At 41.0% G+C, this 12,054-nt stretch overlaps 1 protein-coding gene across 1 annotated transcript; it reads left to right on the top strand.

Moving 5' to 3' along the window:
* Window positions 1-673: 673 nt before the first annotated feature.
* Window positions 674-11,702, top strand: CD86 (CD86 molecule). The gene is made up of 6 exons (XM_009329129.1): window positions 674-695; window positions 2,467-2,516; window positions 3,804-4,145; window positions 8,105-8,416; window positions 10,501-10,635; window positions 11,432-11,702. The coding sequence occupies exons 2-6, from the start codon at window positions 2,471-2,473 to the stop codon at window positions 11,449-11,451; spliced, it is 855 nt and encodes a 284-aa protein (XP_009327404.1). The 5' UTR covers window positions 674-695; window positions 2,467-2,470; the 3' UTR covers window positions 11,452-11,702.
* Window positions 11,703-12,054: the final 352 nt, after the last annotated feature.

The following is a 12,054-nucleotide window of genomic DNA, read 5'->3' as shown; positions in this document are numbered from 1 at the left end:
AAAAGTGCCACTTCCATAGCTGGATGCAGCCAGCATGTGAACAGAAAAACTGCACATCCATACACAGACCCACAATGCTCTGAAGTGGAGCAGAGTGCTCATGTACTGGGCCATGGCCGCGAAGAGGGCAGTTTGGTCTGCACCATTTGCCAGCAGCAGGCCATACCCTGAAGAAAAGTCTATCTTTCCCCTCTTACCTAGTCCCCTTTGACTGCTAAACAATTCTGGGACATAACCAGACTTTCAATGGCCTGCAGATATAAAAGAGAATTGAGCACAGAATTTGTATTGAATATGCCAAAGAAATGGTGTAAGTAGCCAACACAGAGACTGTGTAATTCTCCTTCCTCCCCTCAGTCTTCTGGACACTGGCTCCAAGGATTTACATTTGCTGGTTAAAGGCATCTTGTAAAAAAGGGGAAGAGAAGCTGCTTCCAGCACTGATGTTTTAGTGGCCCGATTCATGATTCAGCAACTCTCTATAAAGCAGCTTGTGTAAAAGAAGCAGCTTCTCACACTCAGTGACCTCCCTCTGCAGGGAATGTGGGTGTACACCCCCCTGCAGACTCAGGGGATCCTTCTTCATGCAGCCACCCCCAGCAAGATGCCTTCTCCTGGAAGACAGCAGCCAGGAAACGATGTAGGATCTTTGAGACTTCTGTCCTCACAGCTCCAAATCCAACCCATAAAGAAAGGCAAACAGTGTAATCTGGTATTTTTGCCTGGGTTTTATTTCTCTCTCTCACTCTTATTTTCAGTTCCGGTTTTGGTCTTTGCTGCTGTGAGACTCTCATTGCAAAACATGCCTAGCTATAGCAGTGCACTCTCTCTACTTCACTTGTGTTTCCAGTTGCTAAACCATTTTAATTTCTCCTCTTACATACCTGCACTGGATCAAAAAAATAGGGCTACCCTTTTTTTTTTACTTGACTGGAAGCAAAAATTCTTATTCACAGGAAGGAAATATGACTGCTGAGAAGGAGTTTCTGCAGTTTTCAGTGGCTTGGCACAGGCAATTTTATTTAGGCAATCAGTTGTGTGGCTTAATTCAGTGGGGCCCAGCCTAGGAGGAAAACCCCTTGATAAAAGTGCACCATGTAGTATGGCGGTTGGAGAGAGAGAATGAGAATGAGAAAAGAGAATGACCTCTGTCTACAACAATGGATTCTGCACAAGCCCTCCCTCCTCTTCTGCTACAACAGGTGGATCACAAAGAAAATTATCTATATCCTCTGAGACATTTGGGCTTCTTTCTCCCCTTTCCTAAGAAAAGGCAGGATGAATCTGGTCTGGAAAAAATATCATTCACAGTTCTGTACATTACAGTACACACACCAAAAACATGTCAGCAGACTGAGGGGAATTCTGTATTAAACAAAAAAAGATACTTGCTCCCAGAGACCTGGGGTAAAGGTAAAGACCCAAGTGTACCAGCTTAAAATAAAACATGACAAAAAATGGGAAACCATCAGGAAGCTGTACTACCAGTCAGGACAGCAGACAGCAATCTCCCTGGTTTTAAGTACTATGAGAGCTGAAAAGTTTTTACATCTGCTCCAGCAAAAGAGGATTATTTGGAGCTGTTTAAAGGAGGAGAGCGAAGGACCTTGGCATGGGTGGTGTGGAGGCTTCTCCCAAATATATGGACAAGGCACAGGAAAAACACAAAGGCGCTGCTAAAATGCAAACCAGCAACCACAGGCCAGTCAGGTGCAGGTGCCGTTCTCTCACCGGTCCATGGGAATGACATCTGGCTGTTTACCAAGATTATAGGCCCTTATACCACATGAACCCAAGCAGCCATAGAAGTGTTTTGCTTATGAGATGAGTCATGGGTTTTCTTCTCTTTTTCTAAAGAGATACCAGTTTTTCTTGACCATAAATTATGTGCTGTTCAGCCTCAAGTCTTTAAACCATATAGGATTTCTCTCAGTTATCTTTTACTGTCGTGAATGATACGTTCCTGTTACAAAACTGAAGGTCACACACTTCATCGCTTCTGGTAGCTGACATCATCGCACTGTCTCCCCCACCTCCTCCTTCTGTGTCACCCTCTCCTCCCCCTCTACTTTCAATTCCCCCATCTTCTTCCCCACACTGCCAGGCCAAGCATGGTCCTCATTCCTCTTTCCTCTGCAACAGGCGGTTTGGGTACTCGTCCTGTCCTTTGCACCCCGGGGGCTCTGTGTTCCCCCCTGCATACTGCATATCCTGTCTGCAGTAATCTTGCGCCGCATCGCCTTCTCTGTAAACCAGAGATCTGTCATGGCATGCTTCTTGTTGCTAAAGGCTGTGAAGCACACCGAAGTCCTTGCACCAGTCCATGGGAAAAGGTGAGATTAACTTTCTCAATAGTCTTTCTCTTGCTGAAACTCTTCTTGTTTTACCACTTCTTTGGGAGTACTGGAGAAGGTACTGGCGTGTTTTCAACCTCTAACATATTTCTTTCATTCTTCCTTCTTACAGCATCATGGAGGTCTGCATATTCTTCCTTTATGCTATGATACTTCTCCCAGGTAAAAGGCGCATTTTTAATTGTAAAAACTGTTTTGATTATTTATGTCCTGCTATGTGATACTTTCTCATCCACTAAGAACTCATTCCTTAGCAGTAATTAATCATTTCCGTTGCACAATGAAGGTCATATAGCCTATATGACATGTATTTTAATTGTGTGCAGGGACTCTATAAAATATATAGTAAGTACTTTCTCTCTTCAACTTTATATCTTTACATTACACTTATTTTATGTTGCTTTTAAATTTTTGATTTAAATCTATCTTTAAAATGTGTGTATATAACCTCTGTATATTATAGAGGAGAGCAGTATTAAACTGAAAACTGACAGTTTGATATGGGACAACTGGAGTTTTAGGCAGCCGCAGAGATCATTTTGCAGTACGGTGCTCTGGAAGAGCAGTCAAAACTTTGCACCAGCAGAGAGACCGTAAATCTTCTCCTCCTTTTGAACACAGCAGAGGTGTTACTATCTTCTGGGACAGAGGACTGCGTTTCTCACTCCAAGAAAAGACGGTCCTCCCGGCCCATCGCCACCCATAATAATGGATACATGCACTGATGAAAGCAGGAGAACAATCATCCCTTGTGCAATACAGTTCATGCTTTCTTTGCATGAAGGCATAATTGTGTTTATTGACTATTTCTGTTAACACGATCAGCAACAGAACAGTTAAATCTGACATTTAATCTGTCATTAAACTCTAGATTAATTACAGAACAGTTAAATCTGACATTTAATTTGTCATTAAACTTTAATTCTTCAGTGACTGAAAGCGTTCACCTGTTTCTGACCTTCTGGTCATATATTCCCTAGACACCAACGTTTACCACACAGAGGGCACTTCACATTTTCTTCAAAACTGCAATGCTGTGTTATTTTATTAGGAGGATGAACTCAACTTTTGAACAAGAAATTGTGCAACTATCATCTGCTTTGTGGCAGAATCTCATTACACTCGGGATGCCACATACAAGAATGGTTTGGACCTTTTGCCTGCAGATAAGTCTTCCAAAATATAGACGCTCACAACCTCTGTGTGGTAGGCCTTCCTTGGAAAGTAAAATATAGGAAGAAAAATAAGAAACAGTTTTATGACCTGAACTCCACAAGACTAAGTGAGTCAGTTTGAAGAACTATGTGTCCTGTCATACCTAGTGGGAGAATTTGTGTCTAAATGCTGATGTTTTTATTGCTACTGTTGTTACGTGTTGCCTCTGTGAGTACAAATACTTAGTGTTATTTTGTAGCTGATGGAAATCTTAATTTCTTCTCTCTGTCTAAGGTATTGCTGCCAGTGTGCATCAGGTGAAGTCATTTCTCAATCACACTGCATACCTATCCTGCTATTTTCCAAACTCTCAGAAAACTGACATAAAGGATTTAAGAGTTTTTTGGCAAAAAGGCGCTGTTGAAGTGGTGCATGAAGTATACTATGGCCAAGAAAAACGTGATAACCTTAGTCCCAAATATATAAATCGCACCAAGATGGATATGGACAAATGGACCTTGCAATTGTTAAATGCAGGAATTGTGGATGAGGGACACTATATGTGTATTATACAGCACAGAGATAAAGGATCGCCAAAGGTCATACACACATCTGAGTGCTTACTGCACATCATTGGTAAGTAATCTCTTCTAATTGTCATCTGGTCTGGGGGTTTGGGGGGGGGGGGGGGGGGTGTCACTTTGTTCAGTCCAGAAATGTGTGGTACTGTCCCCAAGCCACTGAAGATGTACCTGCACTGGAGCAGAATTTCTAAAGATGGATAAGCACTTTCTTAATAGAAGATCCTCAGCTCTGAATGAAAAGCACTCAGGTGGAAGCAGTCAGAAGAAGTAGAAAATGAGACCATAATTTGCTCAATATTGCATCATTCCTGATTCCCACCCTGTCATACTTTATCGTGAAAGCCGTTCTGCCTTCTTCCTCTTGCCTCCTGCAAGTTTTATGGCTTTTAGGTCTCTGGAAAATACGCTTCTTTATTTGCATCTGATGCACTACCTTCTATTAAAAGTAGCAGTAGTTATCATCATTGGTGGTAAATTACAGTTGAAACATAACAAGATTTCTGCAAACACACAGCTATTTTATGATCAGATAAATCGCAGGGAAAATAAAGAAAAGAGCAGCTCACGTGGAGGAGTAGAAATTTGTATGTTCAGTTAAAGGAAGACTGAAAATATCTCTGAAGAAAAAATGCGTGCATTGATGAGATTCAACCTGATTTCTTGCATGTTATCAGAGGAAAAGGCAGAAAATCTTTTAACAGGGGAATGGAAGTGACGAAGCAATCTTTTCCTAATATTTTCTAATATTTTTAGTAATTCCTAATATATTTTCCTAATGTTTTTCTATTTTAAACTGTTCTGTTGGTAACCTTTGTCCGTATGCCTGTGTTCTCTCTTCCACTATGATAATGCTAGTCATTAATAGCAACAGCTTCTAACTTCCACTGGTGTTTTTACGCTTCAGCTTACTGCTTCAAAAGAGAACAGGCCATATGTAACAGCAGCCAAAAACTGAGTACCAGGACATCTGAGCCTATTTAGCTTTGTGCTACCAGCGAGTGTTCCCTCAGTCCACAGATAGAAAACCTAGATTGTTAATTTTGATTCTCCCAGAATCTACTTGACAAGTATTTTCAGCAAAGTTTTAGAACTCAGAAATTCATAGTATGCACTCAGTATCAAGGCCTCCAGTTTAAAAGATGCTTAGCATCAACTGTTCAGTAAATCCAAGCAGTTAAATCAGTTATCAGCTTAGCCAACATCTGAGCAACATGTTATAGAAGTCTCATAATTAGGCACTAAAACTCTCCTAGACCTTTTAAGATTTAACTTAGGAAGACTGTTTTAAACTATGTGCTGCTGTGTTCCTTCCAAATGACTCTCTGTTAAATAAGCTCCCAAAGGAAGGAGCAGTATAAAATCATATTTTTAAAAAAACTTTAAAATAATTAGAAGAAAAATACAAATGTTGAAATATACCTGTGCTTGCCTGCTGTTTCTTAATTAGAATCTCATATCATACATAGAGGGTTTTTTGTAGTATGGTGTGTCATACTTAAAATGGACCTAAGAAAGATTGAGTGCTGTGCAAGAATGATAGGGCAGTCATACAAAGCTATCCAGATCACTTGGTAACCAAGCCCATTCAGAAATACTGAAGTACCTTCTGATACAATTTAAATGTGTTATTTATATGTATTACATTAGGACAATATATAGATAGATATATGTATATTATATGTATTGTGTACAGCCAGGATGATTTATATAGGAACAATGAACACAGATCCTTCTCCAGAAAGAAGGGAGGGCTTCACAATGGAGAGCTTTGGCTCTTAAAACAGGCAAGGTAGGGACCACGGTGACAAGCAGCTTAACTGGAAATTCCACTGCTATAGCATGTCTCTAGTCCTTTCTTTGGATGGATCAATAAGGGAAGTAGGTGAGACTAGGGAAGCTATTTCAAAATATGTGCTATTCGAAGTGTTGGGAGTGAAACTTATGTCAGAATAGAGACATAACAGTTTGTGTCCTCATTTTAAAGGGGATGTTGGAAAACTTAAAAGCGTGAAGAAAAGCTCTACTAGAGTTATCTGAAGGCTGGAAAAAATACAGTCCAACTGGAGACATTAAAGGATCAATTTGATTACCTTATAACACAGAAGACTGAGCAGAGTCTTGTTTCCAGAGTGTGGGAACCTGAAATACACATAAAATACTGGATATTAAAAAAAAAAAAGGCTAATTAATTCAGTGAAGCTACAAAAACAGCCAGTGGCTGGAAGCATGTGAGAAGTAAGGCACATTGTCACTTTAGAAAATAGAACAAAACCAGGTAGGGTGATTAAGCCATTGAGAAAAATATTAAGGGCTTGATGGCTCTGCTGTCTCTTGAGGTATTTAAATCTAAGCCCATAGCCTTTTTGGAAGCCATGTTATCTTTAAATACAAAAGACTTCCTGAAACATGCTTTTCTGTTAACAATCCAAAGCTCACATATACGTAGCCCACACCCTGCATGCAACCAATATGACTTTTCAGTAAATTGAGGTTCCAGAAGCCATAAACCAGAAGTGCTTTGATCAGGGTCTATTCCACTACTTCCACGTGTTTACTGTCAGTAAGATTGAAACTCTTAAATCACTTGGATGATGTGGCAAGTTTCACAGCCATGGATTACATTCCTGCCCTCCCTATAAAATGCCAAGGAGAGAATAAACACTCCAGACCAGAAGCTGGAGTGAGCAGTCGGCTAAGCAAGTCAGACCTTGAGGAGAAAGAGGAAGGTTGACCTCCCCTGAGGGGCAACTTAACTAAATTTTGGGGTATGAAAAAGGTGGGGCTTTTTCCATTTTTAATTCACAGTCATGGACTCTCTTGGGGATTTAAGTGACTAAGCTAAATCCTACTCCCTGTGTGTTGGGATAGAGCAAATAAAAGCAACATCATATTTCTTCATCCATCCATATTAAGAATTCACTAGGGCAAGGATTAGAGCCTGGATCCAACACATTGAGTGTGTGTGCAGAAGAGTCAGATCCTCCTGGGCTCATATTTTTCTAAGAATCCTTTTTCCCTTCTCCAATATTTCTCCGTATTGTCTTTAGCCCTATTGGCACTAAAATAATGAAGTATTTTCAATGAAGTCTTGAGTCTGTTTCTTGGGGTTTGTTGTTGTTGGTTTTTTTTAACTTGCTGTATGCCAACGTGCAGTCAGTATTATGTCTACATTCTCTCCTTCTCCTTTTCCATTATAGTCTACTATTTCTACCATGACCTTTTAACCTAACAAATCCTGCTTGAGAGTATTTGGGAGATTATTTAATAAAGACTATTGGTTAAAAGCTTCCATTCATCATTCATATTTTATATTTAAATAATTCTTTCCAATCCTGTTTCACTATTTCTTGCTTGGGAAACTTGACTTCTTAAAGCAATAGGTATGTTTTTCATTGACTGGGATGAGTATCCAATGACACAAAGTAAAAAAACTTGTATTGTAGCCACTTCCACATAAAAAGCTGAGCTAAGGGAGGCCTACTATCAAGTTGAGTGAATTACTTTATATGCTGCAAAATGATTACTCGTAATACTGACAGACACCAAGGATATTTCTACCTATGACAGCACTGGACCTTCAACTTACCCCATCTGAAGTCCCTCAGATGATTTCTTTCTCTACATTTCACACTTAGAAGTTTGCGGTTTTCCTGTTAACCTAATCAGGAGGTCAAGAGTAGGCAGCACTGTGTCCCATTCCCATTTTGTGCTTAAGCACTGACCTGCAAGCAGGCCAGGTTTGATTATTCTGTGTCTATGGATCTAAAAGAGGTGGGAGAGACAAAGGCCCATTGTCTGGCTGATCAGACTTACGTCCTTAAAACACCCTGAGGACAAGGAGCATGACTACATGTACACCAGAACCATAACAAACCCTTCTTGGGACTCCCATTCTTTTCTTGAGAAAATTGTTTATACTTGCTTCTGCCTGAAAATCTTAAATAATTGGCAGGAACTGTCACGAGATGTGGTATGTCTGACTCATGATTCTTTCTCTTTGGTCTATTTCAGCCAACTATAGTCAACCTGAGATAGCATGGCTCCACACTGGGGAACTAAAGCCCAATGAGTACTTGAATCTTTCCTGTTCTTCCAGCGGAGGTTATCCAGCGCCCAAGCAGATGACTTGGCTAATTTCACATGAAAACAAAACACGCAGGCTTATGCGTCACATGGATGTGTCACAGGATGCTGTAACAAAGCTGTACAATGTTACTAGCAAGCTGAATATCACAGTTCCTACAAACACCCTCACTAATATTAGCTGCTTGCTTCACCTTGGAGAGCAGCTGGGGAGCCTTGTCTCAGTGCCACTAGGCATAGGTGAGTCTCCATTTGCCCATTCCGATTTTTGCATGGGTAGGAGCAGGGCACATTGCAGTAGAGCTGATCATGGATAGCAGCATAGTCAAGGCAGTAAATAAACCCTAAGTAGCAGTAGGTGTTGGTTACAAGGGTTGTATGTTCTCCATCCTGTTCACCAACAGCCACGGCCACCAAAGTCCCTCTCCTTTCCATACGGGAAGTCTTACTACAGCAAGGAGAGGGCACAGAAAAGGAAGGCTACTGCTACACAATCCAGAACACGGCCCTGTTCATCCCCTCCCTAGATGCTGCTGCAGCAGCAACAAAGCAATCTGGATGTCTGGATTAGGCAGCAACCAGTCTCTGGAGGTGACAGCTGTTAAGAGAGGTTGCCACTTCACAGAATCAGAGAACTGTTGAGGTTGGAAGAGGCATCTGGAGATCATCTAGTTCAACCACTCTGTTCAAAGTAGGGTCAATAGGTAGTGCAGGGCCTTATCCAGTTGAGTTTTAAATATCTCCCAGGATAGAGACTCCACAACCTCTCTCATCAAACTGTTCCAGTGTTTGACCACCCTGACAGTAAAAAAAGTTTTTTTCTGATGTTTAAGTGCTTGAGCTGCTGTTCTTAATGATTCCTTGGAGACAGGCAGAAGGCTAAATAGAAGAGTTCCGTGGACCAGATTTGGCTCACAAACTGCCAAATAGACTATGCTGAGTTTAAGCGTAAAGGCCATGAAACTCTGACTAGTCTCAGAAGCATTCCTGGTGGTTTTCCTAATATTTGGCAGAATGAAGTGCGCATTCCGAAATGACTATTTGGGGATTTTTTTTCTCTGAGATTGTGTCTCTGTTTTCAGACACCTCTTGCAAGAAGAAGCTGGGGACCTGAGTTCCAGTAAGACTTTACTGCTGAATTATCTCAGGGTTCCACATGACTGATCCTTTCTTTAAACTAAAGCTGTATTTTATTTATCTCCTGGGACAGGAAAACATCCTTTGACATATTTTTTTTTGTAAGCTATGGCATAAGCACATCAAAATAAAGACAATTCCCACTTTGGTCTTAAGTTCGTTTGGCTTGCACATGTCTCCTTTAGACAATGTTGAAGATGGAGAGCTGTGCTTCAACTGACAGGAAGAGGGAGCCAAAAGGGAATGATAGCATTGCAGGAAAGCCTACCAAGGTAGTACAGGCATGCACCTTACTATTGCAGATGTAAGAGAGGCTTGCCACTCACGCTGAAAAAAGTTCCACAGTGCAGTTTTCTTCATATAAATTTAGCTAAAGGGTTAAGTCATCAACGCTAGATATGGCAAACTGCCTCTGATGTCCTTACATTCTAGGATTTTTAAATAATATTAAAATACAATACAGAAGTCTTCTGAGGTTTGCACAGCTCTACACATTGCTCATGAGTGTTAACATGGCTATATTAGCTATATTAGCTATATATTAGCTATAGTGCTGCATCCTCCTCTTCCCTATGCAATTCTTCTTCTCTCCTCCCTGGCTTTATGAAAGTAGCCACCTGATAAGCAGTGATGGTGGGTAAGAAACTAGGAACTCCACATAAACAAAAGCTTTGTTTGGTGATAACTGAAGCACTATCAGTTGCTAACCCTAGCAACCAAAAACTCAAAAGCATAATAACTAGAGATAGAGGGAAACTCCTTTGCATTCCCTGCTACTTTCACATCCCTTACGGCATTTCATTAGGCTTTGACCATCATTTCTAACAGATACCAAGTAGTAACATATTCCAGGTTCTTCAAACTTGCACAGTAGCACAGTAGCTGCCTTGTAGGCTCTTGTATTAAGTTGCTGATCTCTCACGTTACCCAACTTCCAGAAAGAGTACTTTGCCTTACTGTTGTTGAAGTGGCCATTAAGACCTGGTAGTCTCGCTAGTTATTGGAAGTGGAAATAATGCAATGTGGATAGTGATTTATTGACACTATTAAAGCACTGTAAAAGCAAAGGATGCTGAGTGCCTTTCCCTAAACTTCTAATTCACGTAACTTTGGGAGAGATTGTTTAAGCTAATGTCACCAAATTAAATCTTTGCTCTGTGTATCATCTCCTCCGTTTTCTTATTCAGAGATACAGGGGGAAGAAATGGAGCCAGTGAAGATAAGTTTCTTTGGCCCACTTATAGCTGTGATTGTACTAATCACACTTCTTCTGGGTTTTGTGTTATTGAAGAAGAACAGAAATATCTCATCTACCAACCAGAGTAAGTTATTACTTCTCATTCAGCTCTACTGTCCCTCAAGTCACAGGCTTTGCTCTTTGTAGTCATCCCTTTACCTACATTCAAGCTGCTGACAGAAAGTTAGGTTTCATGATGGACTTAAGCTAAACTTCCCTGGACAATTTAGTTCCTGCAACAACTTAGTCCATCCAGCAGCAAGTCAAAACATCTTTCTCCTGTCTTGTCCTGGGATCCACTTCTCCCTCTTTGTGCTCTGTGAGACTGCCATGGCACCAGCTTACCACTTCTTCCTGCAGTTTCATCCTTTTTTTCTGTTTTTTTGGTAGATTTGGCTCTTAAAATCATTGAATTGTATAAACCTTTCTTGTCCATCACCATTTATAAGAAAGGTGGAGCTGGGGGAGGGATGAGATGAGGCTTCCGTCAAGTGCAAGTATCTATGTCATCACAGAGCTGAAGGATCAAGACATTGCTCCGCCACAGGCTGCCCAGCACTGGACTGGAAGAATCGTCTTGTACTAGGAACAGAATTCAATCTTTACATTGCATTTCTCTATTTTGTTCCAAGACTACGTCTCAGCAGTCCAGGGTTTATTCTGCACTGAAAGGATCCTCATGCTGACATCAGAGTCTATCCTTCCTTGTAGCAAGAGGGAAATGCATTCCTCACAGTCAGTCCTGTTTCCTTACACAGCCAAGGGTCCTGAGCCCCACCTCATTCTTTTTCCGAATCCTAAGATAACTGGACATTTACTATCAGCTCTTTTTAAGCTCCTATTTCTCACGTTTCTGTAAATCACATATTAATCTATTTTAGGTGTCAGTCTAGCAGTCTAGAAGCTATCCAGCTTGAAACCAAGGCCATCAGCCAGACTGCTGACTGGGAACCATCTCTGCACATAGCAAGGCCTGAGGTCCCATATTCTTAGATGTTCTGCCAGAACAAGAATCCTCCCCAGATACCCTGCAGAACAACATGCAACATTTTTGTCTGATGGCTGAAATCCACTGTCCAGTATTCTCTGCTTTTATTTTTGCTCCAGAATGGTAGTAAATATGGTGCTCTGCCTGTCTGCATGACTATCTTTTTGCTGTATCTTTCATTACGCACTGTGACATTGTAAAATCCTGAGAGTCAATGATGAAGGCAGAGCTGCGTGGGTTACAGAAGGGAATGTCTCAGAAATAGAAAGAGTTAGGCCAAAATCTGTGAATCATAACCATCACTGGAAACATGATCAGAGGCAGGCTATTAATCATGAGCCATAAGCGCTTTTGGCAGAGCCAGTGTGGCTTTGTACCAGTAACTTTCTTGCAAAGCTCCACAGCAGAAAGAGGAACTTCAGGGCACTTCCCCACCTTCTGAGAAAAGTCGTGCAACTCCTATCAGGCATTTGAAACTAGAAATCACCTGAAGGAAAGACTTGCTTTAAACATAAT

Source organism: Pygoscelis adeliae, unplaced genomic scaffold, assembly GCF_000699105.1.
Source record: "Pygoscelis adeliae isolate BGI_AS28 unplaced genomic scaffold, ASM69910v1 Scaffold120, whole genome shotgun sequence".
NCBI classification, from domain to species: Eukaryota; Metazoa; Chordata; class Aves; order Sphenisciformes; family Spheniscidae; genus Pygoscelis; species Pygoscelis adeliae.
Note: the sequence above shows the minus strand (reverse complement) of the source record. Positions and strands in the feature narration are given on the sequence as shown.